Source organism: Heterocephalus glaber, unplaced genomic scaffold (genome assembly GCF_053883595.1).
Source record: "Heterocephalus glaber isolate CG9 unplaced genomic scaffold, H.glaber_assembly_v1.0 deba00000071, whole genome shotgun sequence".
NCBI lineage: Eukaryota > Metazoa > Chordata > Mammalia > Rodentia > Bathyergidae > Heterocephalus > Heterocephalus glaber.
In genome coordinates, this window is record NW_028258137.1 from 29,658,212 (window position 1) to 29,681,485 (window position 23,274).

A 23,274-nucleotide genomic window follows, 5' to 3' on the forward strand; every position below is an offset into this window, starting at 1 on the left:
GTTCATTTTCTGTTTTTTTGTTACAGAAAAAAGAAAATTGATTTTTATATTGAAAATTAAAATGTCTTAATAAACTTAATAAACTGTGTTTAGCTTTGGTTTTTAGAAATTGAGTAATTGTACTAAAGAGTACTATTTTTCATTATATTATTTTTACTTAGAATTTGTTGTGGTTCTTACATATGCAACTTAGGTCTTTCATCAGGTTTTCAGTCAATAGTTTTTGAGACAATTTTTCAGCTTCATTCTCTTAGTTCTCTCCACTACACTCTATACATATATTAGTCCATTATATATTATATCTTACATTAGTGATGCTTTTGACTGCCTGCCTCCCTCCCTTCCTTCTTTCTTTCTTTCTTCCTATAATTTGTGCTTAAGTTAGGACATTTGTTATTACCCTGTTTTCAAGTCCACTGATGTTTTCTTGAGCTTAGTCTAGTCTACTAGTAATCCTATCCAGTTGTTTATTTTATATGTTGTGTTTTCCAGATTTAGAATTTTCATTAGGTTTCTCATACAGTTTTAATTTCTCCTCTGAAAATCTCCCTCTTTTCAGCATTTGTTCAATTTCCCCTCTAAGTTCTTGAAGGTGCTTATAACTCATTTAAAAATTCTTGTCCATCAATAGTAACATTTTTGCCATTTATGGCAACTGCTTCTATTGACCTTATTAATCATTTGATTATAGGTCAGATTTCTTTGTCATGACTCATATTTTTTCCATTTTATGCTGGATATTTTACATAGACCTGATACTATCAATTTAATCAAAAGTTGAAATGGAGTAAGATTGAGACATTGGTTACTCATAGTTGACCTCTAGTTTCAAATGTCTTGAAGATGGACTCAAATCTCTTTATTCTGTGGGGCTTTGTGAATATACAGCATGGCTTCCTGTTTTCCAGCATTTCTCTCTGCATCCCAGTGCCACTGCTTATTCAGCAAAATTCTTGTGGACGAGAATTGGAAGTCGGAGAGTGGAAGGCCCATGTTTGGGATTTTTCCAGATATCAATTTGCTGGGCTAACCCACATTTGGCTTTAGGAGCTTAGAGGGCTTGTCCTTGTCCCTAAAAATCTCCCCTGCCCATTGTGGGGTCACTTTGCTACCTATTTGTGACCCTAACCTGGTAATTTTTCCTAAATATATAACTGTACTCATCTGTATTCATCTGCTTATTTAGGAACAGCTTCTTCCCTCTGAAATTTGTTTCAATTAGGCCTCTCTGTGTCCATAGTTCTTTAATGGTTGTAGTCCCAATTAAAAATATAATTTAAAATTTTTTCAGTGTTTTCTTCTTGCTACAACAGGAATGATAACAAGCAATTTTGTCCTAATTGCAAGGAAAATTTTATGAATGCTTGTATTCTATGAAAGCAGACTAAAAGCCAAAATGATGACTCCTCAAGCTTTATATCAAAATAGAGCATTTTGTAATATGTACATCACATTGATTGATTTTCAAATATTAAACCAATCCTGCATGCCCTAATAACCAAAGGAAAACCTAAATAAATCCTTTAGCTTACATGCATTTAAAAATCACTTCATTTTGGAAGTTATACAGCTGAGTGATATCTATAGCTTGGCTATAGATGATGCCCCTGATTTAAGTTGCCTCATGGATTAAAACTGTTGCTTGTCACTATCTCCCCTAATTCCCTGAAAAAACATGTCTTTTGTGTCTTGTTGGTTAACTATAAGTTTAGCTATTATTTGGAAAAAGAACTAAAAGGATATGAGTCATAAAACTTACTAATCAGTAACTTTTCCTTAAATTTACTGAACTCAGGACATCTGATGGTCTTTAGATAACATCAAAATGCAGAACAAAGACTTGTTAATCTTGTTCTTTAATTAAAAGTGGAATAATGTTTAACTTTCAGGAAAATATGTTTGTCTAAAAAATTATGAGGGAGGACTGGGCCAGGGTATGAAGGTTGATCATTATCACAAGGATGTCTTAGCAGAAACAAACAAACAAAATCTCCAGAGTGAGAAAGATGGTTATTGAATTTGGATGTGCAACACAGCATTCATCACAAAGTGGTTATCCTACATTGCTCCTTTTCCTCCCCATAAAAACACTTTCATAAATTGTCTAAGATGGTCTTTGTTTTGCAGTGATAGCATTGTCTTTCATCTTCTCAGGGCCTGTTTTTGAATAAACTGGTTTCCTTCTCACCAATTCTTACTTTCTGAGTATTGGCTTTTGGATGATAAGTAGTTGGACTTCTGTCCAGTAACATCAGGAATAAACCTCAGTTAGTTGTGACGTGTGTGTTTATATATCACTGGGTTTGAACTGATAATATTTGAAAGGACTTTTTTCACATATATTCATGAGAGATATCAATATTCAATTTTTATTTTCTTATAAGGTTCTTGGTGGGTTTTGGAATCAAGGTAATGTAGGTCTCATTACTGCAGATAGCTAAGTTAGGTAGAGATTGATAGGCAGTTAGAAAGGGACCAGGCCCAAGACAGAGTCAGAATAGAGATGAGGCAAATCAGCTCTGTGGTTGAGGAATGAGTTTCTAGAAAGTAGGCCCCAAGATGGAGACAGGATGGGTAGTCCTACAAACCTCCTCAGAGATAAACAGTAGCTCAAAGCTGTACTGTAACTAGCACCACCTGGTCTAGTGAGCCTAAACAATATCACAAACACTTAGAAACACCATAATACATACACAGACCCATGACCAGAACACTCTGAACCTCACTCCCACCCCTTCCAGAAATGCCTTTGTTCTTCTCCATCCTATGTATCTTGTATTTTTATTAGATCAATATTAGCTAAGTGACTGTACTTGTAAACCTATAAGTTGATTATAGTTTAACCCAAGGTAACCTGTGCTGAGATTTTGCTGTATCAAAAACCCCTATACAAAGGTCCCTGGGAGCAACCCACTTTCAGGACCCTTCTTTCTTCTCAGGAACTTTCTCTGAAATGAAACTTTCCTACTCTCCACCACCTTTGTCCTTGGACTTCTCCTTTGTCTTTGTCCTCCTTCCTCCTTTGGACTTCTAAGACATAGACTCAGCACATTTAACAGATTGAGAGTTATTTCACTATAACATCATTAAAACAGTTGAAAAGCATTCCTTACATTTTTACTCTCTGAAAGAGTTCCTGCAAGATCAACATTAATTGATCTTTGAATGCTTGCCTAGGATTCTCTTTTACATTTACCTTCTCAAATTACACACACACACACACACACACACACACACACACACACTCCAGTAAAATGAAAAGGCATTTAATTCAAGGCCATGCCCAGAACATTATGGTGTCTTAAGCTTATTTGAATGTTCCTTGAAATTTGAGAATAGGTGATTTGATTTTTTTTTTCTAAACTGAATATTTCCTACAATCAATAAGGACAAGTTCTTTCATTTTTTTTGTGTGTGGGGGAGCTATCTTAGGATGTTATCTGAAGCTTTTTGTCTCTCCTTTGCCCTTCTTTACATTCCCATATCTTTAACCCTTTCCAGTCTGATGGAATATATACAGGAGGTCTATCTTTCTGGAATGTTTGGAGGACCTCCTCACATTCAGTTTGTGTTGCTGCCAGAGATACTCAGATCAAATTCCTTTTAGTAAGGGTGACTCCTGATACACTGCTGGCTTAAAAGTTATTACAATTTGGTTCTGAAATCCAATTGAGAGTCTGTAAGGAGTTTTTATTGTAAGACTGTCTCAATGTACACTGTGAAGTATATATTTGGTATTTACCCCCATTCCCTGACCCACAACTCCTAAATCCCTCAGAATCCTCAGAGTGATAAATATCTTTTTAATGCTAATGTGATGACTGTTGGCTGGGGGCTCCTGAAAAGCCCTGGGTTGCAGCTGGTTGTCAGGGAAATCAGTCACAGGGTTAGAGGGTTAAAACTTTCAGTTTCTCCTACCAACTTCTGGGCAGGTGAGGGGGCTTAAATGTTGAGCTGATCACCAATGGCCAGTGGTTTAATCAGTCATGCCTACATAATAAAGCCTCCATAAATTCACAAAGTGACAGGTTGGGAACCCTTCTGGATAGCTGAATGCATGAAAGTTCCTGGAAGGTGGCATGTCTAGATAGTATGGAACCTTAGTGCCTCTTCCCATGTACCTTGCTCTACATATATATTATCTGGTGTGGATCTTTACCCTTTATAATGTCCTTTGTAAAAAATTGATAAACATAAGTGTTTTCCTGAGTTCTGTGAGCCACTTTAGCAAATTAGTGCAATTCATAGAGCCCCAATGTGTAGCTGATTGGCTGGAATTACAGGTCACAAGCTACTACTTGTGAATGTCATCTGAGGTGGGATGCTGTCTTGTGAAATGGGGTCTTCAAACTGCGGTATCTGAATTATCCAAGTAGATAGTCAAAATCAAATTAAGCTAAAGGGTATCTATGTAGTGTCCACTGTAGAATTGCTTGATGTGTGGGTAAATATTACCCCCAAATGTGGTGAAGGGTTGAATGGTGTATGAGAGCAGAAAAAAAACACCTGTTTTTTCCCTATCACTTAGGAATAGGAGGTCCTTTAAAGTTTTATAGGTGTCAGGATTGAATATTTTCTTGGGTTTTACTTATTATTGGCCACCTTGTTGAACTATTGAATTGGCCAGAGAAATATGCTCATAGTTTAAAATTTAATATTTATTAAAATCCTACTCTGTTGGGCTCTGAGCTGGTCCTAGGAGTATAAAATGAATCTGTAATGTCCCTGCCTTCAGGTGGTCCATAACTTGCTGAGCAAGGCTGAATACCATGATTTGGCTGAAAACATTCAGATAAATCTAGATTTGAAGACGAGCTTTATCACTGATTAGCTTTTTGACTTCCTCTTAACCGTGTCTTAGTCTTACCTATAAAGAGAATGACAATAGAATCAATTTCAAAGCATTTTGTGAAGATTCGAGAAAATACATAATCCAAACCTAAGAAAACGTAACATTGTTTGCAATATGTTCAGCAAAGAGACATACAATTAATACGTAGAGATCTTAATTTGGGCCTGTGAATGTATAGCCTGAGACAAAGACTTAGGCTTAGGTAGTTTAGACAGTTCTAGGAATAAGAGAATAGGAGAGCAGGAGACACAATAATGGAAGGAAAGTAAATATAAAGGTATTTTATTGAGATTTCTGCTATTGGGAATGGGGAGTTGATTCCATTGGGACCTATTGGGCAATTAACTGAATACCTGCTAGAATTATTCACTTGAACAATAGGAAGCTGCAGACATGGATTATTGGTTAAAGATTGCCCTTACAGGTATCACCTACTTCTGGGCTACATTTGTGTATGAACCAGATAGATTTTTTACAACATCAGAAAAAACCCTGGGATAGTGAGTAGAGAGCTGTATGACTTACAATTTAGATGGAATTTGACAACATGAAGTGAATCTATAATCGGTTGAACAGTCCATAACAACTGTGACTGAAATCAGAGGTGAGGTGAGGGATTTTGATATGGGATATCAGAAGGAACTGCTACTATTATAGGCAATTAAGTTAGATAGAAATTAATATACACTCAAAGAGGGACTGGACCCTCAAGGAAGTCCGCACAAAAATAAAGACATCAAAATTCTGGCTGGAGGTACATCTGAAGAAGGCCAGGCCTCAAGATGAAGATGCAATGGCCAGGCCTACATGCCTCCCTAAGGGATAAACAGTAATTTGAGATTATACTGTAATTAGCACCACCTGGTCCAGAAGTCCAGGTAGGCATCAGTTGCCCAGGTGGGTGACCAGAGCATCTGAACCCATTCCTTCCCCAAAATGCCTTTGTTCTTTCAATATATCCCTGCTACATGACTTGTTTCTTACTGGATCAATATTAGCTAAGCGGCTCTACTTATAATCCTATAGGTTGAATGCAGTTTGACCCATGCATCCATGCTGTGACTTTGCTATATAAATTACCCCCGACAAAGGGCCTTGGTGGTCACCCCATTAGGGAGCCCTCCTGGAAATCCAGGAGCTATTCTTCTTGCCTTTAGTTCCAATAAAACCCTCATGACTTCTTCCTTTGGTCCGCACCTTCATTTGTTGATGTTGTGAGACTATGAGCTCAGCACATTTGACTTCTAATAGTTACATTTCTCCTATATCAGTACAATCTACCCTTGTTCCACTTATGTCTGCTCATACTTCACATTAAGTTTGCACTGTCATAATTTTTCTGGTAGTGTAAGCTACAATCTCCATAAAAGACAATACAGGAGGGTTAGAAGAATAAGACCAGTGTCCACTTCTGCAATAGATCCTGAGTCCAAGTTTAATGATCCAGACCCTTGTCCCCGTTAGATATGAATGCTTTGTTAACTTGACTTGCTATATTAAATTTGCTGCAACTGAGTATGGAATCACCAAGCATACCACCAATACATAGCAGCCTTATTTGTTTTTCATGATAATGTAAAGGAGTGTAGTAAATCCTTTGTTTGTCTTCTGTTTCACTTGTACAAGGATCCTAAAGTAATCAGGCATGAGATTTAGTTTAAACCACAGAGGAATTCTTGCTCTGTCAAATATTCAACTGTGTTGTCTAATGGAAGCATTCCCCCACTCCTAGAAAACACGACTTAATATTTCACAAATCCTTAGGAAACATGAAGCAAAAACTCTGTAAGTAAGTCACTGGGAGTGGTGGTGACAGGGGCCAATATTTCTTTTACCTCTTGATTCTCTAACAGAGATACAAATATCCACACTCTGACCCACTGTCATGAATGGATTTACTCTAGATGTTGGCATACAACATCATACTCCAAATATTTTAGAGCATATCCCCCACTTACTTGAAATTTTGTTTTCTATGGTTTTAGATATCGGCAGTCAACCAATGCAGACTAATGAAAATATTAATTGGAAAATCCAAGAAATAAAAATTTTATACATTTTAAAGTATATTTATAATAATATACTGTTATAATTGTTCTATTTCATTATTAGTTATCATAGTTAATCTCTTTCTGGGCCTAATTTAAAAATTAAACATTAGAATAGGTATTCATGTATAGGCAAAAAACAGTATATACAGGGTTTGGCTTGGCACTATCCATGGTTTCAAGCATCCACTGAGGGTTTTGGAACATATCCCCTATGGAGAAGGGGAACTACTATACTAAATCATATAGTAAACATTGCAACCTTACAGAGTGTTTCTACCCATTGATTCTTTGGCTAATCTCTCAATAGACCACTCCATTGATCTATTAGACTGACCGCTTTCAGTTGATGAAACATATGGTAGGACTCATGAATCTTGTGGCCATTTGTTTATTGTCTCATCCTTAACCATACAAAGGTCCCCCTTGCTGAGGTGATGTTACATGGGATCATGTGTTAGCAAATTAGGCAGAGATCCTTAGATAGTGGTGCTAGCAAAGGCACTGTGAACAGGGAAGATAACTTTATTAATCTGTATCCTGGATATAAATTCTGATAAATATGAATTATTAACCTCCCATCCCTGATTGGAAGGAGTCCGGAAGAACTGAATTATTTCTAAATAGATTTTCTTACTACATTAAGGGATAGTGCCATACTGAAGGCTCATATTAATTTCTTCTACTGAACAGTAGCAGTACAGCCTAGATTAGCATTGGTGAATCAGAGCCTAGTCGGTTTCTGTTGGCCACCTCTGCTCAAAGCTTCATCATGAAAAGCACTGCAGAAGAGACAGTCTTGTTGACCTACTTCAGATGAGCTCTGTCCATCTGTCTGTAAAGTTTATTGTTTGTAGGCAGCGCACTCTTTTGGGTGTTAACACAAGACACAAAGATCTACACACTTTGACCTACTCTCATGGATAGATTTGCATGATTCTTCCAAAAGCCTCATTGTCACAAATTTTCTTCTTTTTTTTCCTGGGCTCATGAGCAAACCAGCCATGTCATTCACCATTGTCCAGAAATCATGTGTGTCTTTACCTCAGGTCACTTTTGTTCTGTTTAAGGTGAACAATCAAGTATATTGCTTAAAACTGATCACCATGAGGTTCCTCTCTCATCACTGTCCTTTAGAATCATACCTAAGAGTGGTTGTTGGTTGAATTTTAGTCCATTTTCTGAAAGGCAATCCATATGTGAGCCAGACTTGTTTTCCTCCTCCATCAGGTAGTCATAGGGAACCTGCCATGAGGTGGTGAATGTATACAATTAAAGTGGAGGCATTGCAGTCAAGGGCGATGCCATGGGGTCAGCCATGTGTATGTAACATACTTGCACTATCCAGACTTTCTCAGCCACAGTTTCTAATGTACCAAATGTGCTTGCCTGACCTTATTGCAGGATGTGAAAATACTCAACTAATCATGAACAACTCTGATGGCATACTCTGATAGCATATCCCATAGTAGGATAATAGTAGCCATGAGAATGTACCTTGGAGCATTCCCCCTCTAGCTTCCAATAGTTGACTGAGAGTACCAGTTGGTTGCCTCTGGAATTTTTCATACTATTTACACTGAGGCCATGCTTCCCACAGGCTTCTTCCAGCTACTGACTGACTCTAAGAGAAATGTAATGGCAGGGCCATTTCTGGGAGACTCAGAACTCCTCTGGTGATTGAATTAGGTTCACAGACTCTGCCAAAACACATGGAAGACCTTCACTAGTCTTTGTTGTATCCTAGGATACTTTCACCCAATCTTTTGGTCTTCTCTCCATTTTGCCCTCTTAGAATTTTCTTTCAGATTCTACCATGGTCTGGGAGGTCCCCTGGCCTTTCCTGTCTCCCTCTCCATTTCCTATCCATAGTCACCCCCCCCAATAAAATGTTTGCATGTGTAATCTTTTCTTTGTATCTGTTTCTTGGAGGACTCAGACTAATACAAGTGGTATCAGGGCTGATCTCAGAAGACAGGTGGTAAAAGGAGGTTTTGGGAATAGATTGTCATCAGGAGTAGAATGTGTCATCTTGTTTGGCAGGTGGGGCATAGATAATCTCTGGTATAAAATGGTAGTTTAGTTGCTAAAGATTGTCCTGATAATGACCTGGAAAAATGTCCCAAGTGGATGGAAATGCTGTAGGGGTTACAGGGAATTATGCACTAGAAAAATATAAGAGCAGAGCTCACAGACTGTAGAAAATGCTAGGCACTACTAAGATGCACACTGTAAAAGGATAATGAGGAACAGAGAGCTGTTAGCAAACAGATAATGGCTAAGTGGGAGATCGAGAGAGCCTTGAGGAGAGTTTAAGAAAGGCATCTTATTGAGGAAACCACCCTCAGACTTCTGCTACCTTCTCCATTCCTGCTTCTCCCTCTATTTTGCCCCTACAGATACCATGCTCCATTAACCATCTCTACCACTTCTTACAGGTCAAGCCCTTTGTCTGATCTTTTGGCATTTGTGGTCATCATAGTAATTATAGCCTCCTGGCTTCTAGCCATTGAATGCCACTGTCTGTATTATTATGAGGCTCCATCATCTTGGGTGTTAATGAATCCACATCTCTGATGCTTATCATGCCCCTTGGGCTACAGAAGAGGGCCATTGCCAGTCTTCTTAATGATGCTTCTGCCCTTCTCACCAACACACTAGTGGTGAGTTCTTTAGCCTGCAGTTCAACTATGTCCTTTCCACTCTGACAGCATATTCAGCATTCTTGCAGGACAGTTAATCTTGCACCACAGCATGTGTTATTGTATTAATAAATTCCCTCCTACCCAATCTCATTTTTTGCCCCATTCCTCAGTACCATCACCTGGAAAATCACTCCTATTCAATTGTTTTTTTAGCCACACATACAATCCATTCAGTGAGAAAGCCATAAAGATTATATTTTCTTGTCCAGGCTATGCTGAGATTCACGAGCATGAATCTCCCATTTCTCATGACTCTACTGGCCTGGAGCAATGAGATGAGAAGAGTGATCTCCTGAGGAAAAGCTTTATCTTGTGAGGGATATCCCACAGATGGAGTCTCTGTTTTGTTTTTAGAGTAGGAGTGTCTGCTCTCTTGCAGCAAGAGTGAGAGTGCTGCATTTGATGGTTTGCAGAGTTCATGAGAATCTGGGTGTTCATGGTTTTTGAATGCATCTGTCTGCTCTCCCACCTTATGTTTTGGGGCCTTGACTTTAGCCTAGGGGATCTTCCAAGCCTGCAAATTCAACATCCTTTGTAGCTCTTCTACATTTATGGTTAAACACTGGGTCTAATTTTCTGCATGGTTTTGCTATTATTCCAGGAATTGAAGTTATCTTTAAAAGTTTTCAGAAGACTTCTGATTTTCATGCCATAACCTGCATTAACAGCTGATTTAGTTAGCTATTTTCTTCAAGATTTCAAAGGCAATTAACAAAAACCAGTCAACACCACAATCCTTATAATCATCATTGCCTCTCTACCTAGATATTTTAGAGTTAATGCATTCCTAAGTGCTTCTCCTTCATCTAGAACTCATCTCAATCCACCAATGAGAGGCTTGGTTATAGGATGCTGTTTGGTTGGTGAATGACCCAATTTCAGAATTCTACTAGAGTTTGCCTTCTGGGCCTCCTTTTAGTACTAATGGACTTCATTTAGTTCCCTGAAACAGGGCTTTAGGTAAGAAGGTATATTATTTAGGTGATGATCCTTTGGAAAGAGGAAGAAGTAAAGGGGACAAAGAAGGACAAGATAAGGGGACAGATCTACAGACTGCTCTGTGAGCAATGAGAACCTAATTTCTCTAGTTCTCCTGTCTACTGAGCAGCATACAGATTTCTTCCAGACTTTCCTCCTTCTCATGACCTTTTATTTGAGTATTATTTCTGGGGCTTAACTGTCCTGCAATTTTGGTATCCCTTGAGAAAAGACAGAAGTGACTTCTCTGATGAGGAGAAGATCCCAGGGCAGAAAATAGCCACATGACCTATGCTTGGTTCAAGTGGCATTCTGTTACTGTAAGGTAATTCTGGACCTGCACATGATTGTTACATGGAGACTTACATCACAAATGAGCTGAGGTTTTACAATTGGCATGAGAGCTCTTGTCATTGTCATCACTGTCATTATCATAAATCATAATCTGTGGCTGGATCAGCTAGAGAACATGAACAAGGTATTGTAAATAATAGAGACATCAAAAAAGTGCATAGGAGGGATGATGAGAATAATTCTAGTATTTGAAAATGAGGAGATCTGCATGAAAGAAATATTATTTTATGGGATCTTGAAAGATAAGTAGATTTCACCAGGTGAGGATGTCAAGCCAAAATATTATACAAGAGAAAAATGTAAGCAACAAGCACTGGATGCAGTGGTGAGCTTGCGGTGTTAGATCACAGTAATAAGTGCAGTGATGGGGCCATAGTCATGGAGATGCAGTGATGAGGTTGTAATGATGAGGATGCATTGAGGCATTGGTTTGGAATGGTAGGCTCCAAGCCCACTGGTCTTCCCCTACCTACACAGCATTCAGCACTGGGTTCCACCCTAGGTCAGGCCATGCTTCCATTTTATTCTCAAGCCTAGAAAGCACCCCCTGGATCCCTTAATATCCCTCGCCTTCTTTTTGCTCCAGTATTTATCCAGATTTATAATCACCCTTGAGTTCCTTTTAAGGCTATCTGATGTCTGGCCCCTTTCAAGGGATAGGGGATCCAAGGGAAGTGGGAATACTCCCTGAGATCTCTCCTGTCCTGACCACTTCTACTTTGCTGTGGCTGCTTGAGGTGGACTCAGGGATGCAGTAGCCTGATGAAGCTTCCTCCCAGAGAACCAAGGCTGCCTTCAACTTCCCCGGCCTAGTACCTCTCCCACTTGGATTTCCATCTAAGAGGGGAGTTAGGACAGTTTATATCAGCCTTTGCACTCCTTAACTCTGTTAGCTTCTTCTTTCTAAGATCCAAAATGCAGGAGGGGCAGATTTTCCATGTTTCCTTCTCTTTGTGGGATCCACTACACTCTACTCTATCATTTCACCATAGAGTTTCCAGGGGGTAAGAGGGATGGTTTTGTGGCACAGAAATGCAAAACATTTTGGTTTGCTCTTTACAAACACTATCACCATTGTGTTAGATATATAAACTTTTCTTTGATAAATGTTTTTTTAAGAAAACCATTTGATTAAAGAAAAATATCAGGTAAATGGATAGTCATGCTGGCAGGTAGGGAAATGATAGAAGTGTGGGAAATCCTGGGGAGACATTTTGGTGGAGTCCTGGCATTGACAGAGCCCAGCTGATGTCAATGTCACAGGAAGGGAAAGCTTCAGTGCAGCATTCCATGGCTTTGTGGTGGGTTCCCAGGAGCAACTGTCCATGCTCTGGTAATGGTGACTTCTAAGGCAGTTTTGAAGGAAGTGGAAGACATGGATTCATGGAGAACACATCCACTATTCCTGTTGTATGGCTTGAGTGGAGAAAGAACAGTGCCAAGAGAGCTCTTATTGGGTCAGTTCGCTGCTTCTTTGCAGCCAGCTCCTCATTCTTCTCATATGTTTCCTCAGAGCCTGTGACTGAAGTGCCACAAAGGAACGCCAGGGTAGGATGGGTACAGAGGAAGCAAGTAACAGTGCTCGGAAGTCCCCCACCTGTGAATGTGTTCCTTGGAATGCCCTTTGCCATGCCCCCTCTGGGATCCCTGCGGTTTGAAAACCCACAACCAGCAATGCCCTGGAATGACTTGTGAGAGGCCACTTCCTACCCTACATTGTAAGTTCAGGGTTGGTTCTATGGATGGTCTGTAACTCTGGGAGTTGGGGATTAAAAAAATCACTGAATGGGAACAAAGGTCATGCAGCCCAAGGACAAAGGAGAGCAAGAGTGAGCATCAGAGAGAAAGAGAGGTGGGGATGGCCACAGATCTAGGTGAGTATTTGAGTATTTCGGTATCTTGGGGCTCCCAAGCTGGCTGATCACTAGAATTGCTGGAGTCATTGTTAAAAAAAGTGTGTATTCTCTGATCTCCCTTCTGACCTTCCTGAATCTGAATTTCTTGAGCTGAAATCTCAGTCTCACTGTCTGTCCAGGAATCTTTGTGATCAGAAAGCTCTCTGGGAACTCTGAACACCAAACAGATTTAGGAAGTACTATGAAGGGATTCCTGAGTCTTTTGGTTGAAAGGGAGTGTCCCAGTGTTCTGTGTGGCCTGTCACAGCCAGCCTCTATAGTCAGACTGGGTTAGGGCTTTAGGGAAGAACTATATTAAGGGACTCTTAGCTTCCATGGTAAAAACTATGCTCAATACAATTTCTGGCCCACAGGGGAATGCCACAGATACCTGTGGAATGATTACACAAATGTCTCTGTGACACAGGGGACCTAGGAAGTAAGGAAGCTCCCAGTCACTGCAGATTTCCAAGCATGGGTGGATAATAAGTTACCAGCTTAATTATACAGAAATGAGATGAGACTTCTGAGTGGGCAGCTGGACTTTAAAAGCTCCCAAATCAGAAGATTTTGTGAAGTCCTTGGGTTGGGCCACATTAGGGTCCAGGATGCTTCATGATGACTTCATGTGGTCCAGGGACTGATGACAGAAAGACAAAACTTGTTTGCTGCTTCACTCATTCATTCACTCAACTAATATTCATTGAGAACCAATTAAATAATTTGTTCTCCATTACCTTGGGGAATGTGGATTACAGATGTTTTCTGACTTATTACATGTTTATATCCTTGTAAATCCATGGTAAGTTAAGAATGCATTTACTACACCTAATCTACCAAACATTACAGCTTAGCCACACAGTATTCTGTAGAGTATTGGTTGTTTCCCCTTGTGATGTTGTAGCTTATCAGGAGCTTTGGCTCACTGCTGCTGAGTATTTTAAGAGTATTAGCCTGCATACAGTTACCCAGGAAAAGATTAAAATTCAAAACTTAAAGTGTGGTTTCTATTAATGTATACTGCTTTTGCACCATTGTAGAGGTGAAAAATCATAATTTGGGACTGTAGTCATAGCTTCCCTCAAGGAGCATGTAGACTGGTGATGGTGGTGGTAAGACATAAGTAATAACTGACAATTAAAATATAAGGTGACAAGAAAACCATAGTAAGTCAGAGAAGGGTGAAAAATCACAGAGAACTTCCCCCAGAAGCTGCCCAGCTTTTAGGAAAGATCAGAGATGACTTTGCTGAAAGCAGTGAGGCCTGAACTTGTGATAAACAATATTCAAAGAGGGATAGATGGCAGCTATGGTTTCCCATTGTCCATACTGTACACTCTTATATTAAGAAACATTAATTGATCACTTAGCATGGTAGGAATATCCACATATACAACCTTAGTCTCACCATATGTCAAGCTCTGGGCTAGGAGTTTTGCAATACAGTGATGACTGATACAGAGCCCTAGGCTTTTAGCTGCTCACAGTTGAGCTGGGTAAGATGATAATGTGCACATATAAGCCTAGGACAAATTCTAGATCAGAACACACATTGTACACATCTTTCCAAATAAGAGCTATGGTCCAACTGGAGACATCTTAGAAGTCTTCTTGGAAGAAGTGGGACTTGGGCTGAATCCAAAAGAAAGGGAAGAATGTGAGGCAGCAGATATGGAAAGAACAGTTTAGGCAGAGGGAGCTTGAATAGCACCTGGATGCAGGAGTGTGTTTGCAATTGCATGTCAGTAGGTTCCTGGTAAGGAGGCCTGGAAATATCCCTTTGCTTCTTTGGGGACAGAGGAGGGAACTACAAGAATGAAATTTTTGTTAACCAACTCAGTGTCCTGCTCTCCACAATTTGGGGAATTGTTCAGTGGGCTTGAGTCTTTATATGTGTCTATATTATGGTGGTGGTTGTGGGCATGGGAGTGTGCTGGGGTTAATGATGCATTTATCTTGCACAATGTGCTTTTCTACCTGGGAACTGGATCCAAGGGAATAATGGTCTTCTTGTGATGTTTGTTTTGAAAACTATGAGGGTTGCACATGATCAGACCATATGTGTCTCCTGCTCAGAAAGGATGGCCAGTCGTTACTGCTGTCTTAAGTACCAGTCCCTCCTAGGCAGATTTGCTGACTACAATTCTAGGGGCTTTTTATCGCCCTTTCTTCAAGATGCTGCCAGAACTTTGAGCGGATGTTATCAAATCAACGCATTCTCAAGGTGCATTACTCCAAACTTGAAGTGTCAGAAGACTGCCTTTACCTTAACATCCATGCACCAGCTCATGCCAATGTGGGCTCCAATCTCCCTGTAAGGTTACCTGCTGCACTTGGGGCTTGAGCTAGCATGTCTTTGGCTTGGGATCCAGGTGGGGTGGTTGGGTGTCTGCAATCAGACCTAGCCTCTATTGGATAAAGGGGAAATGTAACCACATCAATAACTTGTTTTAAAAAATCATTACAATGGGTGATTCACTTTATCATCTTTCTGATTGACTCTTCATTGGCAGTGACTTGACCTTTGTTTTTTATTTAATTTTGTTTTTCCTCTTTGTTGAATATTGAATGGTCTGTCAACTTTCAGGAAAGATAATGGCTTAACAGGACCTTGATTTCTTTAAAATTTGAGAACTCTTTTAAAGAGGACAATTCTATCCTCCAACTTTGCCATTTATAATTTAAACAGATAATAATGTTAAGTATTTTATCTAAGGATGTAAAAGATCCCTGTAGAAGTGAGTGGGGGCCTGATTCTATGATTTATTTTTTAGTCACACCTCCCCAGTGTCCTCTGTCTCCTGTGCTCTGTTGTATTGTAGGAGCACCATCTATTGAATGCTTACTATGTGTTAGGCACAGGATGTTATACCATTTAACTCCCACAGTGCCCAGTGTATAAGGATGACCAGAGCCATTCTACAGATAAAGAGGCCTGGGGTGTGCACAGCCACTTGCTCCATGTTGTATAAACGGTAGGTACTGGAGTCTGGCACCAAAGCCAATGCTTTGTACAGATCTCTTTTTCCTCCATGGTTTTCTTCTATTTTCCTGTCCTAATGGTTATAGTCTTTAATATGAAATTGAGAGAATGGAATGTACTTATAATTGTTGTCATTTTTACTTAATAGTGCCTGTTTTTAATACACAATAGCGATGTTTGTTTTGGGGAATTTGTATATACACATAACATATCTTGTTCATTTTCAATCTCTTTATCTTCTCCTTTTCCTCTCCTCTATCCCTTTCCTCATCTCCAAGAGTCTACATTCTAATTTCCTATCCTGCCTCCTTTAATTAATTAATTTATATTCTAGGTCTCTCATATAAGAGAAAACATGTGATATTTAACTTTCTGAGCCTAGATTATTTTCTTAGCATAATGGTCTCAAATTCCATCCATTTTCCTGGAAATGACATGATATGATTTCATTCTTATTTAAGGCTGAATAATATCCCATTGTGTATATACATCATATATTGTTTATCCATTCATCTGCTTATGAGTATCTAGGCTGTTTCCAGAGCTATTGTGAATTGTACTACTATAAACATGGGTATGCATGTATCACTATTGTATGATATTTTTAATTCTTTGAAAATATAACCAGGAGAGGTATAGCTGGTTAAAATAGTATTTCTACTTTTAGTTTTTTTAAGGCCTTTCCATACTGATTTCCATAATGGTTTTACTAGTTTACACTCCCATCAACAATGTAGAAGTGTTCCTTTTCCCCTGCGTCCTTTCCAGCATCCATTGTTTTTTGTGTTCTTGATGGTAACCACTCTGATTGGAGTAAGATGGAATCACAAAGTTGTTTTGATTTGCATTTCTCTAATGGCTAAAGATGTTCAACATTTTTTCATGTACTTATCAGCCATTTGTATTTCTTTTCAGAAGTGTCTGTTTAGTTCATTTGCCCATTTTTGATTGGGTCATTTGTTTTTAGGCATCTAATTGCTTTGATTCACTATATAGTCTAGATATTAGCATTTTATCAGAAGAATAGCTAGTAAAATTTTTCTCCCATTTTGTAGGCTGTCTCTTCTGTTGATTGTTTCCTTTGCTCTGCAGAACTTTTTAATTTGATGTATTCCTATTCATTGACTTGATATTCTTGTGCTATTGGAGTTCTAGTTAGGAAGTCTTTGTGACTATATCTTCAAATGTGTTTCCTATGTTACCTTCCTGCAATTTCAAAGTTTCTATTTGACATGTAGCTCTTTGATCTCTCTTGATTTGATTTTAGTACTGGATGAGAGCAATCTGATTTCAGTCTTCTGTATGTGCATATCTAGTTTTCCCAGCACCATTTATTAGAAAAGCTGTGTTTTTTCCAACATCTTTTTGGCTCCTTTTTCAAGAATTAGGTAGCTGGATGTGCATAGAGTAGTTTCTGTGTTTTCTATTCTATTGGTCTACATGTCTTCTCTCTCTCTCTCTCTCTCTCTCTCTCTCTCTCTCTCTCTCTCTGTGCATGCATGTGTGTGCGTGCATGCCCACACCCCATGTGTGTATGTATGTGTGTGTGGTGTTAGTGGAAATTGAACTGAAGCCAGGGCCTTTGCATTGAGCTGTATCTCCACCCCGCTTTAAAAAAAAAAAAATTTGGGACAGGGTAAGTTGCTCAGGTTGGGCTCAAATTTGTGTTCCTCCTGCCTCAGCTTTCTACAGTGTGGGATTACTGGCATACAACACATCTGATTTATATGCCTGCTTTCGTTCCAGTAGCATTTTATTTTTGTAGCCTAACTTGAAATCTGGTATTGTGATGCCTCCAATTTTACTCTTTTTACTCAGGATTGCTCTGGCTATTGTGGTTTTTTTCTGATTCCACATGAATTTTAGAATTTTTTTTCTAGTTTTGTGAAGGATGTTTTTGGTATTTTAATAGGGACTGCATTAAAGCTACAGATTTCTTTATTGATAATATTGCCATTTGCATGACATTCTTTTTTCTTATCCAAGAACAAGGGATTTTGTTTTCTAACATCTTCTTCAATTTTTCCAGGGTTCTTTAATTTTAATTTTAGAAGTCTTTCACCTCCTTATTAGGTTGACACCTAGGTACTTGGTTTTTTTGAAGCTATTGTGGATGGAAATGTTTTCCTGATTTTTTTTCTTGGTGAGTTCATTATTGGCATACAGGAAAGTTCCTGGTTTTTGTGTGTTGATTTTTTTGTCCTGAGGATTTATCATTCATATATAAATGATGATAATATCATTTGAAGAATGTTTTATGTTTCTGAGTCCTGATTTTTCTAAGTAAGGTTTCCATATGTCATTTTCCCTTTACCGTCTCCTCTCTTCTCTCTGATGGTAGAAATGAGTCTTAAATGCAAACATCTTAAACCACTTTTGCTCTTATTCATGACTCATAATGATTTCCATCTTCCATTATGTCACAGCCCTAATGATATTTAGTTAATGCTTTCTGACTACTTGAGTGAGCCAGCAATGTTTTGTCAGTATCAGATGCAGAATCTTGTTCAGACCTCATGATAACCTCCTAAGTGAGATACTTCAATTCTTCGCAAATTACAAATGAGAAAAAGGCCCTTAGAGAGGTTGAGTAATCTGCTCAAGGTCACAGCTAATCAGTGCAAAAGCTGGGATTCAAACCCATCCATCTAGATGCCTGTTTGCTTAAACTTGAGCCTTTTTCAAAAGACAAAATATTTGATCCTACTTAAAAGGGAAAGTGAGACATATGCATTTCCTTGAAGAAAGAATATTCCAGCATTTGTGGGAAGGTGATGTGGATGCCTGGTGGGCTGACTAGTGTATTCTGCTCCCCTTCACAGGTCATGGTGTGGTTCCCAGGGGGCGGCTTTGAGAATGGCTCAGCCTCCATCTTTGATGGATCTGCCCTAGCTGCCTATGAGGATGTGCTGGTTGTGACCACCCAGTACTGGCTAGGAATGTTTGGCTTCTTCAAGTGAGTATCTCTGAGTGACTGATGCCTCAGACCCTCAGAGGCTGTACAGCAGCTACGGGAAGTGTCCAGAAACCTAAAGAGGAGGGAGCCTTCAGTGACATTGAACAAACATCTCTAATTTTTTAGGTAATTTTAGTAGCTGACAGATTAAATCCCAACTCTAAATGCCTATAAACAATTAAAAATTTCTTTCTCACCTTAGTAAAGTCCAAGTGAATAACCCTGATTGACAGACATCCTTCCACAGGGTCAATCAGGGACCTGGCTCCCTCCATAGGCTCTGATGTGGATTCTCTAGAGCTGCAGACCTGCATTTACCGGCAGATGGCAGAAGAGCAAGGAGGATCAGCCCAGGAAAGATTTCCTGGGTCAGTCTGAAGGTGGTGCTCATCACTCCTGTTCACACCACTGGGCAGAACTCAATCACATCGGCAGATTTTTCTGCAAGGTCACTGTGGGACTACAAAACCTTGTAATCTTAAAATTCTTGTAGCCCTGACTGCAATTAAATGTGAGCTAATGATTAAGAAGCTTGTTAGTTCTGGGAAGCTAGATAAAATTTGTAACAGATATAGTTTTAAAGGTAAATTACTCAACTCCTTGTTTGCCTGGAGATCGGACGTTCCCGGACCCACTATCAGTACGTGACAGTCATGACCATTAGTGTGTGTGTGTCTGCTGACCATCAGTACGTGACAGTCGTGACCATTAGTGTGTGTGCCAACCATCAGTACATGACAGTCGACCACTAACCCTTGTTTCTTTTCTCTTAAAATCTACATGTCAACCTCCCCCTCAACCCCCTATAAAAACAGCCCCAGACTCTGAGCCACTTGCCTCTCTAAGCTACTTTGCTTTGGGAGTGCCATCTGGCCAGACTAATAAAGGTCTGTTTTACTTTCCAACTTGTCGGGTGTGTTCCTTCCTGGGTGTTCGTCGCTGCAGTCAGCTCCTCGGAGCATTTGGTAAGGCCCTCGGTCTTACATTTTGGAGGCCCCAGCGAGATCCCCGGGCAGGAACCCCGATTCAGCCAAGACTCTGTAGCGAGATCCAGCAGGAGACTCTCAGGCACAGACCTCAGAAAACCTCTGGAGGTAAGTTTTGGTGGCTGGTTGCAACTGTTTGTTAAGTCAGGAGTGAGGTGGCTGACGAGCCGGGGAGTCTCCCCTGACCCCAAGGTTCCTGACGAGGAACAAGGGAAGATTTAGTTTCACTTTTGTTGTGGTGCCTGTTCGTCTTGTCGTTCATTCGTTAGTGTCCTGTCTGTTGTGTGTTTAACCTTGTATTTCTTTCTAAACCATCAAGGGCAGAGATGGGAAGATCCTGCTCCAAGGTTACCCCATTAGACTGTTTTCTTACTAATTTTAAATTGGCTTTTTCCCCTGAACAGGAGGACAAATATGGGGTTAAATTTTCTCATGGAAAACTTCGCTCCCTGTGTCAATTGGAATGGCCAGCTTTTGGAGTTGGATGGCCAGCAGAGGGCTCTTTTGACCCTAGCCTCTGTTGGGCTGTATGGAATAAGGTCACTGGTCACCCTAGTCATCCTGATCAATTTCCTTATATAAATATTTGGGCCCAGGCTTGTCAGGAGCCTCCAGTTTGGTTACAGCGTTGTTCCCTGTGAACAAACACTCACATTCTGGTTATGTCCCCAAGAGAACCCTGAGAGGCCAAAGCCCGGGCTCCCAAGCCAGTGCTCTCACAAGATCCTGACCCCTTAGATCTTGTCATAAGACCTCACCCTATGTGGAGCCATCCTCCTCCTTTGATAAAGCCAGCCCTAAATCGCGAAACCCTTTCTACCCTCCCTTTCCCGAAGAGAAAAAAATCTCCAGATTCTGTAACCTCCCCCTCCCACATGCGAACAGGGACCGCTTATGGTCCCAGTAGGGCTCCCACTGAAGGGACTGGTTCGGTTCCTCTTTTACCTCCGGGAAATAGAACAGGGTCATTATGTCTATATCCCTTTCTCTACCAGTGACTTGTATAATTGGAAACATCAAAATCCCCCTTTTTCAGAAAAACCCCAGGCTTTGATCTCCCTCCTAGAGTCTATTTTTCATACACATGACCCAACCTGGGATGATTGTCAACTTCTCCAAGCCCTTTTCACCTCTGAGGAGAGAGAAAAGATCCAAGAACAAGCCATCAAGTCAGTGTTGGGAGGAACAGAGGGCCCACTTGATGAACAACAACGAGCCCGTATTGAGGTGCAACTTCCTTCCACCCGTTCCCCGTGGCAAGTTAATTCCTCAGGTGGGAGAGAAGCTCTCCAAAACTACCGTCAGCATCTCCTAGCTGGCTTGAGGGGAGCCACTCAAAAGCCTACCAACTTGAACAAGGTAAGCGAGGTCCTTCAAGGGCCTGAGGAATCCCCTTCTGCCTTTCTGGAGTGTCTATTGGAAACATACTGTATGTATACTCCAATTGACCCAGATGCCCCTGCAAACCGACAGACAATTAATTTGACATTTGTTACTCAATCAGCCCCCGGTATTAGAAAAAAATTACAGCAGATGGAAGGATTTGAGAAAAAAAATAGGAAAAAGTTGATGAGTGTGGCGATAAAGGTGTTTAATAATAGGGATCCCTTTGAGGACAAAATGGCTAAAAAGATAAAAAAAGCAAATATTACAGGCTTAACAGATGGAGGTTTCATCCAAAAGGAACACAGAGAAAATAAAAAAAAAAAAGATAAATGCTTCAGATGTAAAAAGGTAATAAAAGAGAGACTAAAACATGGGACAATCTCTTTTAGCCCAAACAGGCCTACAGTGTTGAAATAAATGCTACAAAAGATAGTTAAATGTATAAAACTTAGAGATAAAAAATAACACCCAGACAGCTTAACAACAAAAAAAAGTTCTCTCCCTTGAGATTTTAATTAAAGTTGACAACTTGGAGCCCTGTGCACTCTGTTTTGTGGCCAAACAACTGAGCCTGGGAACAACTCAAGCTCCCACTCCATGACAATCAGCTGCCTGTGAGAACTGTCTAGTTTTGGTCTTACAACAACTGCTCACCAAATCTGCTGCCTTTCACACGGCGGACTCACCTCTCAGATAATGTGACTTTGTTACAGACAAACCCCAGTGCTTCTGCTCTGGAGGAGGTCAAGCTGCCTCTCTCTCCACTTGAGTTGCTAATACATGAAGAGAACATGAAGAGAACAGCTTGGCTTCAGGGCACTAGAAGGTGCAGGCTGGGTGCTATGGTCAGACTCAACGAGGGTCAAACAGGGCTTACATTCAGATTAAAAAAAACTAAAAAAAAAAAAAGTAATAGATTAAAAACAGCTAGAAAAGCTCTGAAAAACATAAAAAAAAAATAAAAAACACTTCTGGCTTTGAGAGCCAAGGCCAGTGCTGTGTTATCATCCTGATGTGGCTACAAAGGTCTGGAATCCAAAACAAAGCCAGAAAAACTGCAACTGTGCTCTACCAGACATCAAGAGATTTTACAAAAAAAAAAAAAAAAACAGGGACACTTTAAAATTTTAACAGCTAAAGACAAGTTTGTTATAAAAGGTTTGTAATAAGTGAGACAAAAAAAATTTAAAAAAGCTATAAGTAAAAGAGATATACTTTTGATATAAAAAGATTTTGTATTTTGTCTTGTTAAAAAGATAAAGAGAGATATACAAGACCAAAAGGCCTAAGTACTTCAAAAAGGTGTGCGAAATGATTTATCAAGAAAATATATATGTTTGCTTGTTGGTTTCAAGTTTGTTATAAAAGGTTTATATTTACAGACATAGAGACTTAACGGACCAGGCCCTCCCCCATGCAGAGACAACGTTATACACTGATAGATACAGTTTTGTTCGTGATAATGTATGGTATGCTGGAACAGCGGTGGTCAACCAGGACCAACAGGTAAAATGAAAACAAGGGCTACCTCAAGGAACATCAGCGCAGAGGGCTGAGCTGATTGCTCTAACTAAGGCTCTGGAACTGAGAAAAAAAAAAAAGGATAAATATATTCACTGATAGCCGTTATGCTTTTGCCACCGCCCATGTACACGGGGAGATTTATCAAAATAGAGGGCTACTGACCTCCGAAGAAAAAAAAATTAAAAACAAGGCTGAGATATTGACATTGCTACAAGCCATCTGGTTGCCTTGAGAGGTTGCCATCATCCATTGCCGTGGGCACCAAAGGGGGTTTAGCCCCGAGGTGATTGATAATAATGCTGCTGATCAGGCAGCAAAACAAGCTGCCCAAAAATCAGTGGGGAAGCAAATGGTTCTGCTCCCCCATGCCGGTACTCCCAGAAAAACCTAAATACACAGATAAAAAAGTAGCAGAAATAAACAGGAGACACTGGATTCGAGAAAGACATGGGTGGTGGACTACCAATGATGAAAAGGTGGTGCTCCCAGCCACTGTAACAGATACGTTTACTGTGAAAACTACATGAGTCCACCCACCTTGGTGAAAAAAGAATGATGGCTGCCCTGCGACCTCATTTTGTCAACACAGGATTAGCCCAAAAGGCCC

General features: G+C 39.9%; 1 protein-coding gene across 1 annotated transcript in view; it reads left to right on the top strand.

The window, feature by feature from the left end:
- The window catches only part of Ces5a (carboxylesterase 5A), a 353,566-nt gene that overhangs the window by 293,987 nt on the left and 36,305 nt on the right, over positions 1 to 23,274 (top strand). Inside the window, 3 exon segments of the mRNA XM_087192027.1 lie at positions 12,451 to 12,655; positions 15,008 to 15,146; positions 18,638 to 18,771. Of these exon segments, the coding sequence (XP_087048153.1) occupies positions 12,451 to 12,655; positions 15,008 to 15,146; positions 18,638 to 18,771 (478 nt within the window).